This window comes from Heliangelus exortis, chromosome Z (genome assembly GCF_036169615.1).
Source record: "Heliangelus exortis chromosome Z, bHelExo1.hap1, whole genome shotgun sequence".
Lineage (NCBI taxonomy): Eukaryota > Metazoa > Chordata > Aves > Apodiformes > Trochilidae > Heliangelus > Heliangelus exortis.
The window spans coordinates 25,989,615-26,016,186 of NC_092454.1; the positions used below are offsets into that span (position 1 = coordinate 25,989,615).

At 35.9% G+C, this 26,572-nt stretch overlaps 1 protein-coding gene across 4 annotated transcripts in view; it reads right to left on the bottom strand.

The window, feature by feature from the left end:
- APC (APC regulator of WNT signaling pathway) overlaps positions 1-26,572 on the bottom strand; it is an 86,933-nt gene that overhangs the window by 13,814 nt on the left and 46,547 nt on the right. For 2 of the 4 annotated variants that reach the window (XM_071731174.1, XM_071731173.1), the window contains exons 4-14: positions 26,059-26,260; positions 20,731-20,839; positions 19,011-19,124; positions 16,462-16,545; positions 11,710-11,814; positions 8,314-8,436; positions 5,433-5,811; positions 4,112-4,207; positions 3,111-3,250; positions 2,261-2,338; positions 160-276 (exon numbers count right to left, since the gene is read on the bottom strand). In XM_071731174.1, the coding sequence (XP_071587275.1) occupies positions 160-276; positions 2,261-2,338; positions 3,111-3,250; positions 4,112-4,207; positions 5,433-5,811; positions 8,314-8,436; positions 11,710-11,814; positions 16,462-16,545; positions 19,011-19,124; positions 20,731-20,839; positions 26,059-26,260 (1,547 nt within the window). Of the gene's footprint in view, positions 1-159; positions 277-2,260; positions 2,339-3,110; positions 3,251-4,111; positions 4,208-5,432; positions 5,812-8,313; positions 8,437-11,709; positions 11,815-16,461; positions 16,546-19,010; positions 19,125-20,730; positions 20,840-25,627; positions 26,027-26,058; positions 26,261-26,572 lie in introns of those variants that run through there. The other 2 variants (XM_071731176.1, XM_071731177.1) reach the window with 2 other exon arrangements.

Sequence of the window (26,572 nt, forward strand, 5' to 3'; positions counted from 1 at the left end):
TATGTTAACTCAAAGCAATTTTTTTCTTCAAATCAAGTTACTCAAACCACCCCAAATATCTGACCAACTGCTTTTATCAAACAGGACAACAGTATTTATGTTTTGTGTAAACTAAATGCATTCTCTCCAAAATTTATCTCAATCAGTTATACAGGATACCTTCTTAACTTCTAAAGCACATTCCATCAGTGCCTTTACACTTCCAACTTCTCTTAATGTCTTTTTACTGTTTACGTCTGCTCGCCAGGACAAGTTCCTTAACACACTTGCAATGACCTGAAAAGCATGAAAGAAAAATAATGAATGTCAATATAGCTACTTCTTTAGCAGGCTTAACAGACTTTCCTCCTGGAATGCTCGAATGCTATGGATTAATAACAGTGGTCATGTTCAGCTACTGAAATGTAATTGGCTAAAATCTGCTTTTTTCTTGTGTTGCCTACTAGACTGCTTTAACTTTTCAGTATGAAATGTGATCAAAGGTACTAGCTTTTCTATGTGCATACTTAAAAAAAAGAATTTTAAAAATACACTCTGTCTTTTACAATCAGAATAGTTACCTATAGAAGCTGAGTAGCTATTCAGCCTATGTCCTTGCTGGCAGCTAGAATGAGACAGACTGTCACTGTAGTGGGGACAATCATTACACATTAAAGTTCATCCATTTACAGGCTGCAGTAAGCATGTATATCCCTCATGAAATATACACAATAGCAAATCTGACATGGAGGAAGTGACAGAAGCTTGTTAGATTATGTGATGCTCACACCCACAAGAGAGCTCACACTGTATGGGCTCTTCTCAGGGCTCTCTGAAGAGCACCACAGCCCAGGTGTGATGCCCATTCAAGGAAGTCAAAGGGAGATTCTCTCTGCACCTTCTGCACTGAGGCAAGTCAATCCAGAAGTCCTGGCCCAAGGATGTGGAACATTTTACGGGATCCAAGGGAAAAGCCTTCTGGGAGTGCAGAATACCAATGAAGGTAAAAGCATGAGATATGGTGGGGTAGAGGGCTATGGTGACAGAAAGGCATCTGAGCAGGCAGGTGCATCTGAGCAGCTGGCTGGATGATACACTTGTATGGCCATGCCCATTGCCTGATGAGCAGTCTGTCCCAGATTACTATTAAATCCCTCTCCTAACTTTTCTTGAGTGCGGAACTTCTTGCCCTGTGTGTGTGCATGTTATGAAGGTCTACATGCCAGTGGCTGGAGCCACATCCCTCAGAGGGCCCACGTGCCTGTGAGTTCAGGAACACTAAGTATAGTTACTATCTGCATTAGACCAAATTAGAGAGTTTACCCAAGAATCTCTGTTGTAATTACAATTACACTCTCAGTTGTAAAAATCTAGGTCCTCCTCTACTGGAGAATTTTCTTTTGTGAACAGTGTTTTAAGAGATAAAGTAATATTTTCTTTTATCTGATAGTTTACTCAAACTGCAAGAAAAATTGGATTTTCCTTTGCAAAAGCTGTTCCAGTTTGTTTATAATATATTAATTAAAATATTATCAATATATAATAACTTCAAACAAATTCCATACCTATGAAGAGCAGTTTTGCTCTCAAGATCATCCTGTGCACTTCCTAGAGACTTTAATTTCAACCTGTGTTGAAACCAGCATGAGGCATAGGAAGAGACACTCAGTGACACACTGAACACTCTCTTCATACTCAGAAAGCTTCTTTGAGAGGTGCTGGTATTGACAATAGTTATGTACGACTTGTGAAGTTAAATACAGATTCTCTTTTGAAAATACAGCTTCCTCTTATATGATTCCCACAGCTACTGGCTGCATCTGTAGGAGGAGCCACAATACTATACTATCCCACCAGGTAATCCCTGTCAACTACCACCATCAATAGTAAACTAGAGAATCTAAGATCACTCCAACTTACCATTAAAACTGGACCTTCACTACCAGATCAGATCGTTAAGAGTGAGTTAAAGTGTAAGAGTGTAATAAAAAAATATATATATAAAAAAGAAAATCAGGCTGGGATGAATGAAGCATATTTCAGAGAGAGTCTAACTAGAAACAGAAAAGGCTGACTGTGGACAATATGCTAGAAACTTCACAAAGATGACAGAATTCAAGCATAAAAGTAATTGGTGGCAAGGCCAAATTAGTAGAAGGTAAATGTCAGGTAGGAAAGGTAAATGTTAGGTAAGGAGAGCAGAAATACAGTATTTTAATAAAATGCAATGCAATTCATGGGATTCAAGCTAAAGAATTATTTAATTTCAAAAGGATGTTACCTGCTGTAGGTCTTCACTTTCAGATTTCAGTTGGGCTACAAGAGCTCTCATGCAGCCCTTCATAGAACATAATGTAGCCTGTTAGGAATTAGAAGAAAAATGAAAATGAATAGTGTTAAACACAGGCTAGGTGGCTTGCTTCTGCATAATGTTTTTTAAGATATTTATTATGTGAAGTTCAATAAAAGCTTAGTAAATATGTTGGCAACAACAAATATTTGGTTTACAACTACTATTAAGTTAAGATCCATGGCTGGACAAACTATGGAGAGACAAATAATTGAAATTTTTCATCTTTTGAAAGCAAGGTCCTTGTCAGAAATTCAGGAACCTAATTTTTTTATAATAATCTGAAGTTGCCCCCATTATGAGCCAGATATGCTCCAAATATTTAAAAACTAGCTTCAGCCTGAAGAAGTTTGCAAAATTTCATCAGACAGTAATACCATAGTTAAACAACTGACAACTTCCAAAATTTAGTTCCATTAGCAGTTTCAATACAACATCCTCAGAAAGTTCAGTCACTATCCACAGTCATTGCTCCATAATCATTATATGCTTTACCAATCTAATGCTCATTTAAAAAATATGCCAATAGATAAAATTCTTACTTTCAGAGACAAATTAAGTGATCTAATTTATTAATAAGAGAGCTGACAGTAAGTTGAATGATACCACATTCAGTCTGTGGTGTTCTCTGTCAGAAGTATGGAATGACAGAGGTATTCTGAACTGTCTTGAGGACTAACTCCATATCCTGTCCTGGAAATTTTGATCACCTGTCTTGAGAGCTACAATTCAAACATAGGTATGAACTGAAATTACTATATGTTTAATATTCTACACTCACCTTGTTTGCCACATCTCCAAAAGTCAAGTTTGTCAGAGCCATTCCAGCATACCTCCTTAAGGTAACACTATAATGATCATTTGTAAGCCCATACATTTCACAATCCACTTGCAGAAGTTCAGCAATGGCCTGCAAACCTCCTTTTAAAAACAAAGAAACAAACAAAACCCAAGAAAATAAGTGTCTTTACTCTAATGTTGTAAGACATAGATACAAAGGAGCAACTTGCATTTTTATGTACAGAACAAATCCCAGACATCTGGGAAACAGGAGGCTCAGAAAGGTAAATATATTTTAAAATACTGACTCGGTCTTGAATGCTTGCTTAATAGTAGCTGAAAGTTCTGACAGCATAACACTGAGATTTCAGGAGAAAATGGGAACTGGAGGAATTATGAGATAGAAGCACACATCTTTTAATTCCACACAGCCAAAATCCTGTCTGACTGAAGAACCTGAACCAGTCACATAAAAAGCTATCCAGTAAATCTGAAAATTACTGAATTATTATCACTGAATGCTATTTTATGAGAAAAATACATAGAATATTTTCATTGATAATGAGAACTGGCAAAGTAAGGAAACTTGTACGCATGTAATTTACTGAGCATGGAATAAAAAAATTCAGGCTATTAATCTGGAACCAACTCAGGATAAAAAAATACCAACAGAACAACAACAAAAAAATACCACCCTGAAAGCAGTTTCTGTTTTAAGTCCAATACTTCTAAAATTGCACATATTCCCATAATAATACGACTCTTCCAAAAATACACAATTCATGCCAGAAAAAAAGAGTAACTGACATAATAATTTATCCACACGGAAATGGTCAAAGTAATTTAAACTCCATACATCACTAAAAGAACAACTGACACAAATGAACTGATGGTCTGTATAACCTGGTAGTACAAAAAGCCACATTAGCAGTGAAGTGCAGAAGAAGTCTCAGCCTTTCCAGCAAGCTTCTCAAAGGAAAAAATACATTTTATTAGTCTTACCAAGCTCATTCATTGCGTGTCTGTGTTCTTCATCAAATGAAAGCTTCATCAAAACACACACTGCAGGACAGATCTGATGATCCACTGCAGCAGGCACTGATCCAGAAAAAGGAAAAAGTTAGTATGTCCTAGGTGACTCTGTCTAGACTATAAATTTTCCAAAGCAAACCTAATCATAAAATATGCAAATTGTTGTTTTGTTTAGGGTTTGTACCGCCCCAGTAATCTGGGAATAGACAAGTAGCACTTAGGAGTGCTAGTAACAAATCCATGTTCTAGAAATGTATTTGATCCTGAGAAAGAAATTAGAGAGAATCCTGAATGTACACATTAAGAAATAAGACGTCTGAAAAAAATAATTATCTCATTACTAAATAAAATTAACAAAAAAAAATTAACAAAATCAAATTAACAAAATTAACAAATCAATAAGGTTAAATACACTGGTGGCATGAAATAATATGCCACCTACCGTGAAGCTGTTTTTATGGGTGTTATGTCCTTATAAGCTTGATAGTCCTTTGTATGTCCTTATAAACTTATGAGCTTTAAAGTTCATATTTCTGTGAGTTAGATTCTAGCTAAGGCACAAATGGTACATCTTGTTCAGAGCTCCAGTACTGCTACATGGCTCTTGAGTTAAACACCAAAAGCCCACTGACTTTAGTAGTACATCTGTCACAGACACCTACAGCCTGTATTTACAAAATGTCTTCAATATAGATAAGCAGCTAAGCAGTTCAGAGGGTTCAATTTTTTTCTGTTGTTTGAGAAAACTCCTATTCACTTACGCTGTAACTCCTTTTGTATTTTAATATGAAATGTTTCTTACATAAAACTTTAAAAAATAATGGTTCATATTAAATGGAATAAGTAGATATTATTTATTTTGTCCTCTGTCCATCCCCTCAATGGAATGTGCTAACTCCTGACTACATCTGCACGAAAAGCTATCTGCCATTGTTTGTGTAGATACATTTTTTTATCCATGAAAATTTAAAACAGAATGAGTACCTAGTTATCTTAGAGATTATAAGTATAAAACACTAGAATTATTATCTGGAATGCACACCAAGGTCTACAATTTAAACAACAAGTTTATAAATATGTCATCATATCTGTAATAGGTACTATTTCCCAATGCTATCTCAGCTTAAAAAACCCAGCATAATCACACAAACACACACACACACACACACACACATATACACAAAGAAAAAACTCACAGACATGCAACAAGTCCGTAAACTCAACTTTCTGTAAATTCACCATTTTCGAGATATCACTGAAACGTTTTTTTAATACAACTTGCAGAACTTACTTGGGTTTTTATCTTGGTCCATGCCTTGTTCATGTGCTTCCTGCCATTCCCAACACGTTTCACAGTAAGCACGGATCTGCTCCAAGAGGTGAAGCACACGGATTTCCCGTCTGCCTCGCTTATCATCAGGCTGGGAGTGAATGATGTTATGCAGTGCTGCACTGGCTCTGGCACGGGCCTCTTTACTACCACGAGAGTTTCCTAACAAGACAGAGTCTTTATCGTTGCCATGTAAAAGCTGGATGAGGAGAGGAAGACACCCAGACTGACGCATGGCTATGCAGCTGTCTTGGGAGCTAGACATTGCTAGCAATGTTCTTGACATGTCATCTTTATCATGAGTACCAAGCATTGATAACAATGAATACACCATTTCCACCTGCAGGTCAAATGATTTTAAAAATACAGTTACATTTAAAAAATACACATTAAACTAAATTAAAATGAAATTAGAATGGCACAAACGAGCAAAGAAACCTAATGGCACAAAATGCGTGCTGCTTAGAAACAATTAAGTACTATTTATACTTCAGCCTTCAAAATCTTAATAGATTTTACTTAGTGGTTAAATGGCTGGAGGAAGTGGGTGACAGCTGCACATAACTGTATTCATCCACCAAAAAGACCAAAAGTAAAACCTTCTAAATTTCCATTATACACAAAGATGAAATGAATATAATGAAAGTGTTTCACTTTGAGAAATCTGAAATATATTTTAGAGTCTGACTTTTACTGTTCTGTCTGAATCACATTTTCATATTAAGAGATCTTCTTCAGTGAAAAACTATTTGTTATGTTGTATTAAATACAACTACTCTAGGCAAAGAGTAGGAATGATTATATTATGTATTTTTAGTTTGCATTATCCTAAGAAAAGCTGACATTCCTGTATTTTAACGTTTTTCTTTAAAACTATTTCAGCTATTCTTGTTAATATTGACTTGCACATGGACCAGATTACTTACAGCAAATGCAAAACTGAAGAGTTAAATTAACACTTTTTCAAGCTTGCAGGCATAAAACCAGTAAAGCAAAAAAAAATATGCTCCTTTAATACATATAAAATACTAGGCATTTGTCAAATTAAGTCACGGAAACGCAGCACTACATATTTAACTTGGAGTAACCAAATTTCTCACTAAAAACAGCAATTTGAGGGATTTGCTTGGCTGCCATGTAATATAATCACGAACACAGTATTTGGTTTATCTTTCCCATTCTGTTTTCTTCAAGTATAGCTCTAGATCAAGAAATAAATTTAGTTCTTCTAGAGCTTTCAGTCGAATGACAGGATGATTTAAGATACTATCTAGAAGCTCCAAACTCCTAAACCCAAGATAAAGAGGAACATTCAAAATCAAACCACAATAAAAGAAACTGTCAATGGGAATTGTGAAGTAGCAACATATGTATTGTTTTAGAATGTAACAATTAGGGAAGAAATGAGACTTGTAAGACAAAGTTTTCTGCTAATAATTAGGTATTTTCACTGTTCACCAGACCAATGAATGATTTTAGTTAGTTTCTTCAAAAGCAATTCAAGTATGTCTGAAGATGAACGCAAGTACCAAATTATGAAAGAAAATGAATAGTAGTGGGTAGACTGAGCAGCAAGTTCATGAATATGTACTTCTCAAAATACTACAGGATTACTGAAGCAATAAAAATCTTAGAATCTGTTTAAAAGTACGGTAACATGCAAAATCCACTGAAATAGTCTTGGAGCCAATTTTATGACAGCCTAGCATCCCAGTTTGGAGATCCTGTCTTCTTGGTCTGGGAAAAATCAAACACAGTATTAAAACAAACTACTTGGATTCTTAAAGTAGAGTGAATTTAATCTGATTTATGCATGCCTCTTGATGAGGATTTCAAATGGCAGCTTTAATCCTGTGTTACTTGGATTTGAAAGCCAAAGTTTTTGTCAGAGAATAAAGCTGAAGAAGCCATCAAAGGGTGTGGTAAATATAGCATAAGAAAAACTACAAAAAATACTTGTCTCTCTGTATGCACACATTGCCCACCAACACATCTGTCCGCATCTGTAAATGCACTTCCCTCTTTAAAATCTTACTGCTTTCCACTCTTCTTAGGTATTAGTACTAAGCTTTTCCTACTCCATATCACATTCAGTCCAACCTCTGTCCCTATCCCTGCTACTGTTTGCAGATTTTAGGAATTTGACAATATGCAGTGAAAACTAGCATGACCATGTTACCTCTGCTTGGCATACAGTGCAGGACCAAAATTACAATTATATAACACTGTTATAACACCCGAAGTAATGAATACTGTATCAAGCTAATAGGCCTTGCTTCCCAGAAGACTATGGCAGCACAAGACCAATAGTTTCTATACCACTGATGATTTCAGAGGTAGTATAAACCCCTGTTGTTCAAGAGCTTAGTTTTCTGTTACAGATTTGCCCTTTTCATCCCCTCCCTTTTTATGTCACAGATACACTTCAAGCACAGTCTTCAGTGAACAGGCATTTATCACTGTGAAGGGTTTACACGATTACCCCCCCTCCCTATTTGATTTCTTTGCAATTGCACCTCTTTTGTGGATTTGAACCCTGGAAAAGTACTCCAAGAACTGCTCATGAATGGTTTAATTTTCACTATGGATTATAAATCAGCATCACAAGCTTTTAAGATATTCTAGTAAATTCTAACTATTTTTTTCCTTGCTGTAACAACTCTTTAACTGATTATCAACAAGTAATACAAAATTATTATTGTACATGTATCTTACAACTTGAAAAAATATTCTAAAACTTCAACTCTATAAAATTACGTGCGGACAGACTGTTCAGCTAGTATTAGTAATATTGGTAGAAACAATGAGGTTATTGTATTAGTAAAAATGTAGTATTAGCGACCTGTGGTTTGTAATCTTCGGTTACCTTGGTACCCAGATGACTTGTCAGTCTGCGAGGAACAGAGTAATTATTACTAGAGCTCATAACACCAGCTGTCTCATGGTCCATTCGAGCAGCAGAACCCTAGAAATTTAAACAACAATTCAGTGTAAAAAAGCAAGTCTGACTGAAAAAAACCCTATTGCCTCATTCAGCAGTTGGATTATGAAGTCATACTGATAGCAATGAACTGCCAACTTATTTTTGTTGAGTTAGGTCCTCTTGTGGCTTAACACAAAAAGGGTTTTACTAACTGCTTTTCCTGGAAGTAAGTCCCAATGGAGTTGAATTTTCAAAGGAATTATTTTATAATTTCACCTACTTTCACCAAGAAGGAGGAGAAGTGGACTTTGCAACCAACTGAATTATAATTTTTATGGAGAGGGAAAAAATGTCTCAACTTTTATGTCAGACTATGTAGTGCACAAGAACAAATCTGTACTTATTCAGAGCACAACCAGGTATGCAAGAACTGAGAAGTAAAAAACAGTATTATTAATCTGGACAAGGGCTAACCCTACATGCATTTGCCCATGCCAGAAGCAAACTATGAGCAGATGAATCAATTTAATTTTTAAATTAAAATTCTGACCATGAAACTATCTTATTTTACAATCCAACATTTTCAATCTAATTCAATCAGTATAACTTTTTTTAAAAAATAAAAATACACTGAAGAACAGTGTATGAAAGACACTTCAAAATAATTTTAGATTTTTTTTTCTAGCTGCACCATAAAGAAGAAAATTCTCCTCTGAGTATTTGCAGTTCATACAGTTCAACATCTTAAATTTGAGGCGGAAAGTGACTACAGATAGAAGATAGGAAAAACTTCATGTAGTGTCTATCTGGGCAGAGAAAAAATATAGTTGTACTGGGACATTCAACACACGTTATTCTATCCATCTCACTCTCCCATTTGAATACAGTGTATTTCATACATGTTCAAGCATTATGCTAAACGAGTATAACTAGAATGATATAAATTCCCAGAATTTATTTGAATATATTTTTCCTATGTAAACACGCCCTAGTTTTTGACCATAGGAAGAACTGAAAATCTTAAAAGCTTAGAACAAAATTGTATTATTCACTTAAATAATCTGGAGTGCTATGAATACAAGAAAGAATTCCCAGATATCTACACTAAGCAATCCCTTCATGCCATATTGATCTCAAACTACATTCAGAGGATTAAGGTTCAACTTATTGCACATGCCAGAATTCTCCACTACTAAGTTCAACATCATCATTTTACGCAAGAAGGTAAAAAACCCATTAAGTTTGGAGCACTATCTATTAAAATTCACCACAATGTAGTAAAAAATAGTGCCTTTTCCTATAATTTCTCCGTAACTGTATCAACCTTGATTCAGACATCTATTTCCTTAAGAGCCCTTATGTGACCTGGTTGCTTTGAGGATGCCAGGATACCACAATGAAGTGTATCTGTATTTCCTACAGGCTCCTAAATACTGATGTTGAAGAACGAGTGTAAGGTGTGTAGCCATTCATCTGAGAGAATGGGAAATGGCAGACCCTTGTTATGTAGAAGCCTCTTTTAAAATCTTCTTCTGTCTACTTCATCTTGTGTTCTCTTTATTTTCTTTCACTGCTTTACTACACTTCCTACTTACTCTGTCAATTAGGTCATTTTTTCCTCTTTTGTGGTACATTTTTGTAACAAAACGGATAATCTCACTGAATTCCTTTATGAAGGAACAAAGGCATGAAAAAATTTAAGTTCAGCAGCAGCATAGTGATCATAGTGAAAAAGAGAAGACAGTTGAAAGACACTGCAGAAAAAGACTTAAGTGAATCCTGAAGAATCTTGCTTCCACTAACACTGGTTATATGATTACAAAATCAATTAGAACCAAATGACTTGGTTAAAACCTTTTTTGTTTCTTGTTTTTTTCACTACGGTGAATAGTGGTTGCTTAAAGTAGATTGTGCTGGTTTATCAGAAATAAAATGTTATGCCCAATCCATTAAACCCCCTCTGTCTGGACTTGCACAGAAAGTAAATAATCCCCAGATGTCTGTTTTACACAGATTCAGCTCCCTTGCTCTGTTCACTGCCAGGAGAAAGAAATATGCACGTTCAATACATTTTTATGAGGCAAATTTCATAATTGCACAAATCCGCCACATCAGACCTCAAATGAAGTATGAATGAATCTCCCACTTCCAAAAGTCTGCCAAGACATGGCAATTCCTTCCTCCTTCCTTCCTTCCCTGCAAATTACATTTTCCAGAAAAGTTCCTGATTCATAACTGAAGATGGACGATACAGCCACAATGCATCAATTATTTAAATACATTATGCTTTCAGCCCCAAAGCAGCATTGAATTATTTTCTTCCCAAACAATAAAGCTTTCATAAGAATTAGTCAAGCCTCAAGCAATTGCTCAGATATAGTTGACAGAACTTAATTCCAAATGGTGACCAAATATGTTTCAAAAGCAAAATTATGGGCTGTGCTTAATGTTTAATCAAGTGAAATATTACAGGCAAACCATAACTCTTTCTGATAAATCTTGTATAAGACACTTCAAAAAGTATTTAAATAACTCCAATGCCCTAGAGTAGCAAGAATATTTTGTGTGTGAATTCAACTATTAAATCTGTAGTGTGAATTTTTAAGAACTCAAATTACTAGTGGTAATCTCTCAGCTACAGTAGGAAATCAGGAAGGGAATGTTCATTGGCACATGGTAAATAAATCAAAGTATTTTTAACCAGAGAAACATCACAGATTTTCATATATATTTGTTTTAAAATATAAGAATTTAACATACTTCTCAAAACATTCCATTCATAAAAGGACCGGCAATAAAAGGTTATTTAGAAGTATTCTCATAACTCTTCAGCCTACTTCCAGGAGATTACCTCATTGGTACTACTGTTTCAAAGGTTTATGTAAAACAACATCAAAGTAAACATTAATGACAAAGCTGCCATTTGGTTCTACTCATTTTAAAAAATAATTGATATTTCAATGATAATTTCTAAAGTGAAAATATGAACAGTTTTCCATATTAAATCACACATCTGGTATTATAGTTCACCTATATTACCTGTAGTCACTGTGATTATCTCTCTCATAGCATTAGGGTCATTCATCATTTAAACAAAAGAAAAATGCTTCCCGCATTATCGAATATTTATACTTCACCTTATTAAAATGTTTCCTTCCAATAAAAACAACAAATTTCTCATGTACACATGGACAGAAAAAAAAAAATCTCTCTTTTAAAAATTAACAGGCATAAAAACACTGAAAGGTAAATCTATAGGCATTGTACATCTTAGGATTTTAGTTATAGTATTAACAAACAAAATAATCAATTTACCTGACCAGTACTGCTAGTTGCCACGTTGCTTTCTGCTGCTCCTTGACCTTCACTCTGCCTCTCTGCATCATGCGAACCTGCATCATGCTTACTCTGAGGTGTTCTCTGTCAATATAAGAGTTTATTAAGTCACACACAGAAATGAAATATGCTTCACCATTCAAAGCTTTCTAGACTGTAAATGCATCAATGCTGCATCCTCACAAAGCCACGGAACAGCACTTTGTGCTTCAAAATGCTTAGCCTCAAAAATTAACAGCCGAGACTGAACGTCTTCGAAAAAATTGAAAGATGAAAGTGAAGCATGTCCTCTGAGGATTATAGCCCTGCAAGACAAAGGATTTGCTGTGAGACACAGAAACATCATTTTCCACCAGCTGTGCTCACATCACTATCAGAAATGTAACAGAATTGGAGCAAACGACTCTCTTCTTTGCACTGTCACGTGATCTGTGCATTTACTGGAGACCACAGCACGCACAGTTCAATTAAGCTTTGTGTTCAGAGACAAATAATTTCTGCCATCAACAGAAGGATATCTCAGCTATAGCAATCCTTCTAAATTTTAAGGACAAGCAATGCAGGAACAATGACTTTACTGCAAACAAAATTTATATAACCTGATATAGATGCATCTAATATTTAATCAAAATAAATTCAACTGATCTTGCAAGCTGGTACACACGTTTCAGTTTCCCTCAATTTACTACATACAACTATATGAAAATTAACCTGGTGTCCCTGCCACTGACAGGATTCATGAGATCAACATGAAAATCAGGTTTTTAAAACAGTCTCCTCATAAAGTAAAACTTTATGAGTAAGATATATTAAATGCAATTTCTACGCAGTTCTGCCATGTTCTTCAGCAGTACATAATCTATTACATAATCTATAGGCATAATCTACCTCATCTTGCTTCATGGAAATTTAACTTCTATCAGAAAAATTTCTATTTAATGTACAAACACTGAAACTTCTTCAGTTATCTGAAGTACTTAAGGTGCCTAGGGGTGAAAAGCCAAAACTGTTCACTAGTGGGGCTCAGACCCACGATGTCACCCGAGGAGAAATAATCCAACTCTTCTAAGGACATTTCTGGGCCTGGGGCAATTTTTTTAGGGTGATGGTGTATCTATTAGGGTTTTGAAACATCAAGAGCACAAACACAGAGATAGTTCATTCCCTGACTAAAAAAGTTCCTGCTTTTGTCAGCCCTCTCTGTCCTTCTCCCATTCACATACATTATGCTTGCTACATGTTATGTAAGAATGAGGTAGTTTCCCCTTCCTCCCAAGAACTCTGAAAAACATGCCACTACAAAAACTAGTCAACACCCTAACTAATTAAAAGGCAATTTCTAACAGCTACTATCTGGGATTAAATAACTTTAAATGCAGTATGCTCGCAAAACGTGCACACAGATTATTGTCCCACTGAGTCACTGGCTGGGCGCGAATGTAAAATCTGCAAGAATGTAAAATCTGCAAGAATGTAGCAAAGCATTTTTTACCACTTCAGGTGCTGAAGTAATTTTCAGTGAGAAGCTGTTCTCTTCATGCAGACTGGCTCAGAGGAGTTAACAAAGAAATAGGCAGCAGATAGCAAGTATTTATTGAAAATTTATTAATTTTAAATATTATGAATATTTATTATAAATATAGTAATATGTTAAATGTAAGTACCAAAATGTATTTTCTTATACGTGCATCATATAAAAAGAGTATGCATCCATACACACAAGAATTACTAAAATACATTTTTGTGCAGATACAGCATCACTGGAAATAAATTAATTTTCATCTGACGGACTGTGGGTTAGTAGTGTTAATAAGATAGTATATCCACTAGAAGTATGTTCCCTCTTCGCACTGCCTTTTAACACTGAATTCAGGACCTGAGGATGAAAATCTATGAACTGCCAACCACATCAGCAAAGTACCAGGACATGGAAGCAGCAGCAGACCTTGTAACCTCTACCTCAGCTACAGCAGCTGGAGAACAGCACCCAGGTCCCCTGATCTAAACACCACCTCCTATTTTGAGGCATGATTTTTTAAGAGGTGCAAGCTGGGTTTATAACTCTCTGCCTTTTCTCAATTCTGGTACCACACAACAAAGTCACTTGAATAGAGGGTGCTTTCTTACTCTTGCAACAAAACAGTGGAAGATTTCACGTGCCTATGGAAGAGACCCCACTCCTTCCATCTTGTTTGCCACTGTCCTTGAGGTGTTTCTGAAGCCATCAATAACTACCACATATCAAATATTAATTTCCCTGTATTTACTAGCAGAAAAATAATAAATCTCCAGCTAGTTTTTAGCTTTTGCAGCCACAGTACATATATTACATCTGCAAACACAGTAGGCCTTTATAGCCTTTGCTAAGATGAACAATTGCAAATAATTTTACCTAATACTTTGTCAATGTAAGTGCTAAAGCAGCCCTCTGTGCATTTCTTAGTACAGATGACTCTTCTATGCATAAACCACTGTTTTTACCCCCAGAATTCAACTACTCTGCTATCTTCCATGTATTGAAAAGTACAGATACACTGTTATTTCCTGGATACCAAAAAATGCTTATTTTGCCATTAATTCACATTAGGCACTATACACATTCAGGTGTAAAAAAGATGGCAGCAAAGAATAACACAATAAAGAAAAATAAGCAATTGTAAAAATTAAAAGCTTGCTAAAGTTGAGCAAAAGAAAAATGAAAGTCTAGTAAGTCAAAACCTTGATAAATCCTGTCCATCACAGTTTAAATGGTTTGAAGCTTGCTGAGCATTATCTCTGGACAGAGTAAATCCTTCACATTTTATCCACACTACACTTGTCAGTACTGCCCAATGAAAACACTTCACAAATCTCAAACGAAAGAAAGGTCTGTACCAATGTAACAAATTGAAAACCTTGTATTAAGCACTGGCCAAGTATTTGCTTTTTTCTTTTAAATAATTCAGATTTCTACCTGACAGATATTCTCCTCAGGGGGGGTCTAACTCCACAGAGGATTTCAAACTTTATTACGAAAATACTGCAAAATATCTAACAGAAGTCTCACAAAATTTGAAGGCACCATTATTTGCAGGTACCTTCAGGTAAAAAAATTAATTCAATTGTTTTCTGGTAGCACTGTCAGGACTTAATAATTTGCCAGACCCTAAAAAGAATGCTATAATGTGAGTCAAATCTTCTCCACTCATTGATTTCCAAAAGCTACTTTTATGGTGCAGTATTATATTCAGTCTTATCCTAGAAGATATACTGATGTGGACTGAAAACAGGCAGAACAGCTGGGCATCAGAGAGACCCAGTCAGTAGCATAGAGTACAGCTGGAGGGAAGTCAGCAGTGATGTACCCCAGGAGTCAATACTGGGACCAGTACTGCTCAACATTTTCATTAATGACCTGGATGCTGGGGCACAGTGCACTCTCACCAAGTCTGCAGGGGACAGGAAATTTAGAGGAGAAGCTGATACACAAGATGGTTCAGCCACCTTTCAGAATGACATGGACAGGCTGCAGAAATGGGCTGACAGGAACCTCATACAGCTCAACAAGGGGAAGTGCCAAGTCCTGCACCTGGGGAGTAACAACCCCAGGCACCAAAACATGCTGGGGGCTGCCCAGCAGGAAAGCAGCTTAGCATGAGACTTGGGGGTCCTAGTGGACATGCTGAACATACTAGCAATGGAGCCTTGCAACAAGTCCAACAGTGTCCTGGGCTGCATTAAGAAGTGCATTGCCCGCAGGTCGAGGGAGGTGATCCTTCCCCTCTACTCAGCCATTAGGGCTGGATCTGGAGTAGTGTGTCCCATTCTGGCCTCCCCAGTACAGTGAAGATAGGGACTTACTGAAGCAAGTCCCGTGCAAGGCCACAAAGGTGCTTATGGGACTGGAGTATATGCAGAGAGGCTGAGCATGTTGGGATTATTGAGCCTGGAGAAGAGAACACTCAGGAGGATCTCAACAGTGTGTATAAATGCCTGGATTGGCTACTATGTCAAAAGAGAAGGACACTTTAATTATACACACTGCCATTTGCTTCACTTATAAAACTAGATTTTCCTCACAATCTCGGAGTTACGAAAACCCAAAGGGTGGCCTGAATGTTTACAGTAGTTATTTTGGGTGAAAACAAACCATAAAATACTCAGGTCCAATATACATCTTATAGTTATATGTATTAGTAAAAGAAATAGAGGTGACCTTAAAAGAGAATTTTGAGAGCAGTTTTTCCTAGCAGCGATTACTACTATGGACTTTGTAATATACAGGAAACACTCTCTCATATCTCTCAGTATAGAAACCAATACTTAAAACATTAAAAATGAGAGAAGCTGTATTCACCCTTTTTAAAATCTAATCTGTCTCAAAAGACAAGCAAACCATGAAGGTGTGTATACGAGATTCATATTTAGAAAGGCATGTACAATTATTGTTATTTGATAAAACCATGACTCAATTTTTGTAATACATTGCACTTAAGCTCTTACTTATCTTTAGTGATTGAAGTTCAACAGTAGCATGAAGACTGATCCAAGTATTCCATCCTCAGAGTTCAGTGGCAAAAAGCAACCCTCAACAAGTAACAGACTATACTGACTAGTATATTGACTAGTGAACTGTGACATCACTAGCTGATGGAAATAATTCTGCCTATTACTTTATCAAAGTAATCTGCAATTTTTTAACAGAAAAGATACATACCATAGTCAAAAGACATTAAGTAATTGCTCACTAACCTTTGCTTCAGATGCTTGTGATTGCAGGAGCTGTCGTATACGTAGAATGTCCTTCTCTATTTGTTGAATTCTCGCCACCCTTGCCTGAAATTAATGCATTTTCACCTTAGATTTTTTCAGAAACTCCTTTTACTTAGTGTATAGAATGACAACACGAAGAGTTCTTTGCAAATACAGCTGCCCACAAAAATACTTGACTTGCTTGGTAAACCAAGTGTTCTCCATAATAAAACACAGGCATGATTGCAAGCAGAGTAGTTGGGATTTTAATATGAAACCCTTTTCTAAGCTCATTGAGTCTATGATTCTGTAATTCTATAAAGTCTTATGAGAATGATCATTCATTTTCAGATTTTAAGGAATTCTAAACCTCAAAAAATGAGATCCTTCTTGTTCTGGCATGAAGAAAAAAAATTTCTATGTGAAAATGTTTTCAGTCTGTATTTTGTTTTATGTTGATTAGGTTTTCTTCTACTTCCTACTAAATATTTAGGCTAGACCACTGGAATAAGTAAAAGCAAGACATAGCTAATTCGCCTTTTTCCCCATCCAACCCCCCCAAATAAGAACTACCATGTGAAATTATAAACTTCAGGGAATACTGCAAGTTGGTGTAAATAATTAAAGAAGCTAAGATTGCAACCAGTCTTTCAGTGCATCATTCTGAATAACATTGTGCATGTGCTTGTGTACAGTCTTTACAAAAGAGAGCACCAACAGTTATTTGCTGTGAACTAGCTTGTTTCAGGAAGAGGAGGTTAAGGGAAACAAAGCCCAAACATGACAGATGAAAGAGGGAGGTCATTATTTTAAGGTCCAGGAGAAAAGGTGGCCAGTGCCTCTGTTACCTGAGCAACAGCAGGTTATCAGATAATAGCATCTTTGGGACTCTTACTACAATGCCAGCCTTGATATAGCTGAACCGTTCTCTCCTTTCAATCCACATTTTGCATTGTAGTGTGTGTCACAATCATTTAGGATGGAACGAAAATACAGAGCAGAAAGCAAGCTGAAAAACTAGCAAGTTCACTATACTTGCCAGACAGTTTCAGTTTGCACATTTAAGTATCAAGTGAAATAATTCAGAATTTGTTTTTATGTATTTGTACACCAATGAACTTCTAAACAGCTTTGGCACCTGTTCTTGATAAATGAAACCAAAGGGAATTACCAGTCAATTTCACAAGAAGCACATGCAGAAGTAGCTACTTCCTATTTTATAATCATTATATAATCACTATAGCCACAGCAATTTTTTTTATAGCATGTGTTACACGTATATATAGAGAGTAAAACAGGTGTGATAATCCCATGGGCAGAGATTCATTCAGAAAACTAAATATTTCAACATCTTGGTAGACCTTTTTCCCCCTTAAAATTTAAAAAGAACACACAGGGAAGAACTATATCAGGGACAACTTTATTACCTTCTTAGTGATGAAACTACAAATTTTTTCTAAAAAAAAAATTTATTAATTCTCTGAATATCTTTAGAATTTCACCAGCAGCCTATCCTACCTATTTAGCTTATTTCATCTTACTCTAGCTGAAGTTTGTTAGAAGCAAGAGAACTTTCCTAGAAGTTCTGGAGCCAATGAGTAACACTTCCTTCTACAACAGAGCTAAGCAGGCATCTGCAGACAATCTCAAGTCTGCTCTTCTCTCTATCAGGACTGGCTGAAGCCATGCAGTGCATGAGTGCTGCTGAGAAACCATGATAACACAGTCATACAGCTTCCAGATCAGAGGCAGTCATCCAGGAAGATTAAACTTGGGTCTCTCAGAGTAGGAAAAGTCTACAGAGCCTTTATGTAGGTACCTAACAGTTGCAGAATATCTGTTTTTACAACCATACGAATTTTCTGAAAAATCCCTATTAAATTACTTACTTCAAAATTTTTAAGCAGCTTTTCTGCTACAAACCAAACTAGTTAGAAATGTTTCTTTTTTTGTAATTTGTGTAGAGTAAACCTAGAGAGAAAAATAGAGCCTGAGACTATTGTTATTGAAAGGATTTATTTTTATAGCATGAATCATAAAAAACCCTGTCATCTTACCAAGATGGTTATTTAACATCTCTGGAAATAAATGGTAATAAATAACTCAAATTATCCATCAGTTACTGTGGGGGAATACTTTTTATAACGAGGAAACAACTGACTGCTCCATTTACAGGGTCCACATAAACACATTCTGAGTTACATTCTGAACTTAAAAGCATGAGAATACTGAGCATGACAGATGCAAAATAAAGCAGTTGTGAATATATGTCTGTTTGAAGCTAAAATGATTATAAATTATAAGTACACAATAATTAAAGAAATATTTTATTTTTAAGAATTTGTCTGCTGTCTGCTCCCAAGTCTTGTTTAAATAGGCTGAGGATGGTTTTTTTTTGCTGAGTAGTTATTTTGTGTTCTGATATCTGTATTTGTAAGGCTAACTAAATGCTCTAAGTTATCATTGTCTTTCTACACAGTTTAAAGTACAACTACCAATACTCAAATAAAAAACTTTTCCTATTCCGTGTAGCAATGAAAGACCAATACCTGTGCACGCTTCTCCATGTCCTGACAAGTACCCAGTTGTTCTTCCATTGCAGCTCTGATTTGCCTTGCCTCATACTCCAGCTGCCTTCTGGTCATATCTGTTTGCAAGGAGAACTGAAATTAAAGTATAGGGAAGGCATTTTAGTAAATAACATTTTTAATAGATGATTTATTTCTCTCAGCAAGAGCAGAACAATTACTTTTTCATAACAGACTTCATAAACAAACAAAATGCGTAACTGAACCTGAAACATGACTGTGTCATTAAAAACAAGAACACATAAAGGTGTTCAACAACGGATTACCTGCAAGTTTTGTCAAATGATTAAACAAAATAGATAAACATTGAGATGGTATCATTAATTACAAGCCTGGAACATCTGGTTACATGTTATGTCAAGAAAAACTGTTATGTGTGCCATCAGTATCTTCAAAAATACTCAGAGGTATCTTCCTACTGCACATGGTGATGGTGTTCATATTACTGCTATCTGTCCCTATTTTTAACTATCCAATCGAAAAAAATCACAAGTGCTCAATTCAGGAGAAAAAAATCCATTTAGGGGAAAAACACTCCAACTGATAAGACTTTTCAAAGCATGAGCAAAGCATTTCACTGGTCTGGGACAATTACTCAGTTTACAAATAGGTGTTCAAGAGCACTACTTCAAGAAGACCTCACCAAAGTAAATTCAGAGAGTCAATCACCTACAAATAGATAAAATGCTACTAAGCAGGATCTGTCATTCTGCTGTGTCTGGAGTAAGTAGTGACGGATTTAAATTACCACAAAACAGATCTAGTGTAAATGTTAAGACATTCTAATCACATTAAGAGCCAAGTTAATTCATTATACATGAAACTAGGAACATAATCTTAAAACCTATGCTAGAGTGACACAGATACAGCTGACACAGTGCCTTTGGGAATGGGCTGCACTTGCTTCAATGCCCTTCTCAGACTTTTTCACCTTCTGCACTCTCATAAACTCAGCCATGACTCAGAGTTAGATTTCACTGAAGTCCAACATGGAAATGTTTCAATTTTTTCTTCACGTTTCCAGAAGTGTGACTGGTATGAACTTAACTGGTGTGAACTGAACAGGTATGACTCTGTTAAGACAGGCAACCAGGTCACCCCAACACTGTATGTGTGAAGGAATGCACTACAAATACATCCAAGCTGCTGAAGTCTGACAACAGGAACAGCTGTACTATATGGACTATAAGACATCTGCATTATTGCAGATAATGGTGACTTGATTATAAATAGTTTGGAGATGCCAAGGTAAAAGCTCGGAGCAGCAACAGGTGCAGAGCCTATAGCACCACTTTGCTTGCAGTTATGAATGAAGAGCTCCTGTACTAGAAGAATCCACTAAATAAAAGAATGAATAGAGAAAAGACCCTTGGCAGACAGAGTTAAAGAAACAGCATAGTGATATGTAATTAATTTGTCATAAAAGCTTTTCAGCATTCCTCGCCACCACTGCCACTTATACTGATGGATATGAAATTAAATTTGTTAAAAAAATTACTTGAAAAAAATTACTTAAGTAAGCTTTACATAGTGAATAAAAATGTTTTAAATTAAAATTATAGTAGATAATGTCACCAAATGCAAAAAATATATACAGCATTAAAGTAAGGATGATAGCACAGATACTTGACTGAGCATACAGAAGGTACTTTACCTGACCAACAATACAGAAGGTACTTACATTTTCAGTAAGGGGGAGACTGTCAATCCTTTTAGTCAGGTTCTGAAGCTGGGCATAATACCAGTCCTTTTCTTTCTCCTCCTTCTCAAGCTCCGCAAGCAAAAGAGATCTAGAAAAAAAAAACAACCAGAAGTGGAAAATGTCTCGCCATTAATACCTAGTTACCATGTGCAGACCCAGAAATAGGCATTGATACCCATCAAAAAAAAGTTAAACAAGTGAATAGGGCACTAAATTATCTGATCCACCTTTCCAATGCCTCCTTAACAACTTTGTCACTCATACCACCATTATGGGTTAAATCAAGCTATTTCTATGAGAACTAAAAATACCTTAAAGAGTATTTTTCATCAAATTTTATAGACAAGATATTTTTAAGCTATTTAAAATATTTTAAATGGATATTATAAGCATACTGCATAACTGAGTGGTATATGAGAAAGATAAGATTAATATATCCAGAGCACCAAGAAAATAATCTATTAGACACTTTGCATACTATTTTGTCAGTCCTTCATGAACTATATTGAGACAATTGTAAATGTTATCAGTATAGCTATATAGCGTTCCTTTTTGTAGCAATTTTCAAAAGATGTATAGTGTACGGGATAGCCACTCTTTCGTGGGCTTTTTTGTTTGTTTTTAATATAATGTTATGATTTCTTATAATTACTCTTTGAGCACTCTTCTTCCTTCTGACATTTTAATATTGTTCATTAACAGAAATGCTAAAAATCAACATTTAGTCACAAGACAAAAATCCACATACAAGTTTTCCCAGTATTATTTCCCACCACTTAAATTTCCAGATCTCTCTCTCTAAACTCAGTTTGTGATCTTCCTGAGCAAATGATATGAACCTTTAGAATACACACAAAAGCATTATGGGTAATTGCTACAAGTCATTCAGGAATAAAAACATAGCATATACCAAAATTACATATTTCCCCTGACTACTTCAATAATGCATCTCGGTAAGATTTGAGAGAAAGATAATATATGACAGAACATTGTGTAGAAGAAAGAATTTTAAAGTATGTACTTTTAAGGATGCTTCACTTAGCTCCTGCTTTAAAAATGCTTTGAACTGGTTTTGATGACTTAATATTCATACTCTATAACCAAACACCCTGACCCAGTATTCAAATGGAAAATTGAAAACTGACAGGATCTCTCCCTACAACTGGAACAGAATGAAAAAGTATCCACCTAAGAGTGCAGAATGTTTTTAAATGGGAGCAGAATGACAAATTTTCAAATTTGATTCAACAGTTATGTTAAAACAGAACTGTTTTCAAAATGTCAGGACTACACATTATGTTATTTATGGGGCACCTCTTATATCTGAAAGGTTTACAATCAAAATTAGTGAAAAGAAGCTACAAACAACTACCATACTGTTGCAGGAATCTGTAGCAGGATTACAGGAAAACAGTAATTTATCAGCCAAAAGAATAGGTCTGGCAGGAATTCCTTAATTCCTTTAGACAGACTGAAGGAAAAGCTAATAGATGGCACTCAGGATAAGCCTGTGAGGAAAGTAGTTTTCTTGGCATTCCACTTGTCCATCCTTTCAGTATTTACCCTGGGTGCCCCATCTCTGTACACAGAGGCACTCCGCATGGCGTCTCCCTTTACCACCTGAGATGCCCACACAACGGTGTGTCCAGGTTGTGGAATCAAATTTGCAAAAGCACAATTAATGCAATTCTTATAAAAAGTATTTTACCAGTGAGGACTTGCAAACATGAAGCAACTGACTAATTCTGCTTCATGTCAAAGAACTGGTAGTAGAAACTGGAGGGATTACTTTCAGTTAAGTGAACATGTGATTAAGTTCCTCTTGTAAAATGTAGGATATTCAGTTTGTGAGGCACTATCATTCAATCTGTTTTGACATGTACAACAGATGCTTGAAGCAAGAAAATAACTTAAGAAATATCAGTGGTCCCTGAACAACACAATGTATAACCCGAGGCCAACTCCTTTAACTTAACAGTGTAACTTTTAATAATATTGTCTGAGCAAGCCTTTATTTGGGATTACTAGTTTGCTATCACAGCTCCACGAGAATTCAGGTTTTAACGATGTCTTTAAGGCTGCACTTCAATTTCCTTGAAAAAAAGAAGCAAGTCTCTGTAGATGTGTCTGAAAAACTTCTCCCCATGTTTAATATTACTATCAGGCAAGTCCAGCAATCAGACGTATGAGTAGGAGCTGGCCTTCTAGAACCTCCTGAGGGTACAGGAGCATTTACAGTGGAAGAACTGTTGCTGACCATGGCAAAAAAATTGATGGAAAACCCCAGCATAGTTATTCTACGCTTTTATACTACAAAATTCTTTACATCAGCACTTCCATAGTATCCGAGAAAATTTGGCAAGTTTTTTTGAACTTTACAGTATTTTTATGAGTTAACAAAAACTTTCCAATTTGAACTGCTTGTCTGAAGACTGGGTATTTCAAAAGACTTCTTTAATGTGGTGTTTTTTGACAGTCCCAACAATATATAAAGCTGAATGAATGTGGAAAGCTAGTTTCTTCTTTTGGAATATTTTCTGCATAATTATGTCTACATTATTCCCTGTTAAAAAGAAGGGAAATAAACTGTATGCTACTCTACTTGCATTATGTAAATTACAATTAAAATTAACACTTCCATTTTTATTTCAATTGGTAGATGGTAAAAGGAAAAAAAAAGGATAGATGTAAAGGTGTAAGGTAAGTCATACAGTCAACTCGAGAATATAAGTAGGGGGAGAAAGAAGTCATGAGACAAGAGAAAATGCTCAATAACAACAATAAGAAAATAAAAAAGGAGTGGCACAAAGCAGAAAGAATAAAAAAGGCATACAGACATTTTCATATAAATTAATCATAAGACTATCAACTTTAATTTAAACTACAGAACATGAAAAGGTGAAATGCTTAAATTTACTGCAAAAGGCAAACCAAGAAAAAAACATGTAATATGCTCTTGGAGAGATTTTCTTATTGTTAGTGTGTTACCAACTATATCTGGGAATAATCAGACAGAAAGCAGGAGATCTTTAATGAATGGTGCATTCTAAATTGGCAAGCTAGAAACATACACACACCACTTTTTTCTCAGTTCTTTTTTTGAATTTGAAATCAGAGAAAAGCTAAGCAAGTGAGAAACAGGCAACTTCATCTTCAGTCTGGTAAGTGAATTAACTGATTAATATTCCTTCTGTCAGAGGATCGCTTTTAGCCAAGCAAAGTATTTCTTCAGTTTTTCTTGTCTCTCTTTTTTACATTAATAAACATCTAGTGAATTAGTTTATTAATAAACTTCTTGTCAATTGGCCAGGTTCACACACAGTTAATTATATGACTTTGTTCTCACCCAAACACTGCTCCCCACAAGCAGCATATACTTTCCCACTATGCCAGATACTGTGTGGAAATGTTCCCCCACTGCAGATGCCAAAAAATATTTTCTTCTAAGTAATTTTTATATTTTGAGGCTTGTCAAATTCCGTAAGTTCTTTGAAAGTCTGTTTAAGCTCCCAAAAAAATTCTAATAGCAAATAACATACCTTTATAAATACATTTAGGCACACAGAAAATTGGAAAAATCATCAAACAAATCCAGACACAAAGCATAGCAAAGTGTAAGTGGGTAATTTTCTTTCAAGAATTGTAGTGATTTCAGATGCATGATGCTACACACTCCACACCAAGTTCTGATTAATTTGCATACCCAAAGTCCACATCAATGCCCTACATGTTCCTACACATACCCCAAAACATCATAGAGAATTGGGCAGTTGGGATTATCCATCATTTCACTAATGGCCACTGATCTTGCCATTCCTCTAGAGATCATCTTTCACATGGCACAAATCTTTACCCAATCAGCTGTGACAGTAAAACTGCCTAAGCTCATGTGACATTAAAGTATCCTTATCACCTTTTTCAGTGTTACTTGTAACAAAAATGAGTTCATTGTCTAAGCTGTCTTTATCGCCAAGAAAAATTTCCAAAGAAGTAGGACCCTAGAAACCACCTGAGCAGGTAAGGATCACAGATCATAAATTGGAAGTGCTAACCAGCTTGAGAAAATTCAGTTGCTGTAAGTTAATACTCTCTGCTCAAAGTGACTTGGAATTCACTTGAATAACTGCACTTCAAGATTTTAGTATCACATGCAGTAAAAAAAAAAAACACTGGAAGAACATAAATACATCTTTTTTTAACATCGAGAATGACAGTAGATTCTGAAGACTGGAATAAGCAAATAGGAGGAGATCCCCAAATTCCTGAAAATTCTTATGTAGCTCCTCTGGAATCTAAATTTTATGCAATGGTACAAATATTATTAGTGTTACTGGCCAGGGAAATTAAAATTAGAGTGGGTCCTAGAAGAGGTTCAGTACAGACCCAGAGGAAGTTACTTTCACTCAACTGCTTGGACCAAAAGGGACCCAGACACAGTACTTCAGAGGGAAAGTGCACTGCTTTCATCTCTTGACTGCAAAAATCTTACTGAACACGAGAAAGGGCCCTCAAGAGGAGCTGTTTCTGAAGCACTGCCAACAAACTACTTATTACCACCAAACTTTTGTATTCTAACTCCAAAGTGGACTTTTTTCCTTGTTAACTGCCACTAGGTATAAAACTACTGTGCTGCTGCTTATTTGGTTTTGCAGTGCCCAGCTTGAAATCCCATCCATTAAGGAGCTGTCAATGACAGCCTCACACAGAGGTCTCTGAAAACATCTGGGATTTCAGTCAGGTTCATTTTAAGATACTAACATGCCTCCAGTCAAAACAGCTGCATGCCCCTTACTTTGCATTTCCTTTGTAAGGGATTGATAAAGTGCTGCAAGTTTGCATTATGACCTGGAAGTGCATTCTTACGTGGTTACGTTACCTTGCAAGAAAAGACATTCCATGATTTTGTCAACAGAAAACATCAGATAGCACCATCACATTGTTACAGTTTCAGAATTAATCAACATTAGTCAGAAGATTTGAAGGTGTTTGAGATGCTCCACCCCCTCCTTCTCTAAATGTATTTCAGATGCTGCTGATAAAACAACCTTCAGCCAAAAAAGAGTAACAAGGAAATTAATATATTAAGAAGCAGTAGAAATAGTATGTTGTTTCAAGATTTTTTGTGTGTGTCTGCATCTAAGTATAATGTAGATTCCTGGTTTCCTTACCTATCAAGATAAATGTACCCTGGATCCATCAAAATCATAGGCATGACTGCTAAATACTGGGTGTATCAGTAAGCTTTCATGTTAAAATTTTAAAATCAGAAGTCAATCCATATTGGATGGATTTAACAATTAAATTTACCTCTCTTTTTCTAGCTCCTCTAAGTAACCAGTGCTTTCTCTGCTTCCATTCATAAATCCTCTTCTTGGAAACGATCCCATGGGAACAGGACTGCACTCTCCTGAGCGGCTTGACACAGACCCTTCCCGGCTCCCGTATGAACGCGTGGACACCTTTGGCCTTAACTTCACTCCTGGGAAGTTGGTACTTTCCAAGTTCAGTTCTGGATAATACAGAGCAAACATTTGCAGAGTTGAAGCTCAGCAGGACAAATTTAAAAAATAGTTTCTCCTTAATTTTTTACTTTGTTGAAAAAATTGACTATTTTTTACTGGAAATGTTTTGCATGGAAAAACACAGAACATAATGTGAACAGAACCAGTCTTTATGGTACACTTGAATAATGTTAGCCATTTGGGCAGATAGCCAAACTGCAGTCCTGCCAATTCACACATGAGCCTGCCTCCCTCTTTTCCCAGAGGAAAAGACAGAGTTCTGCATTGGTGTTATATGAATTGTTTTTGTGGTACACTTC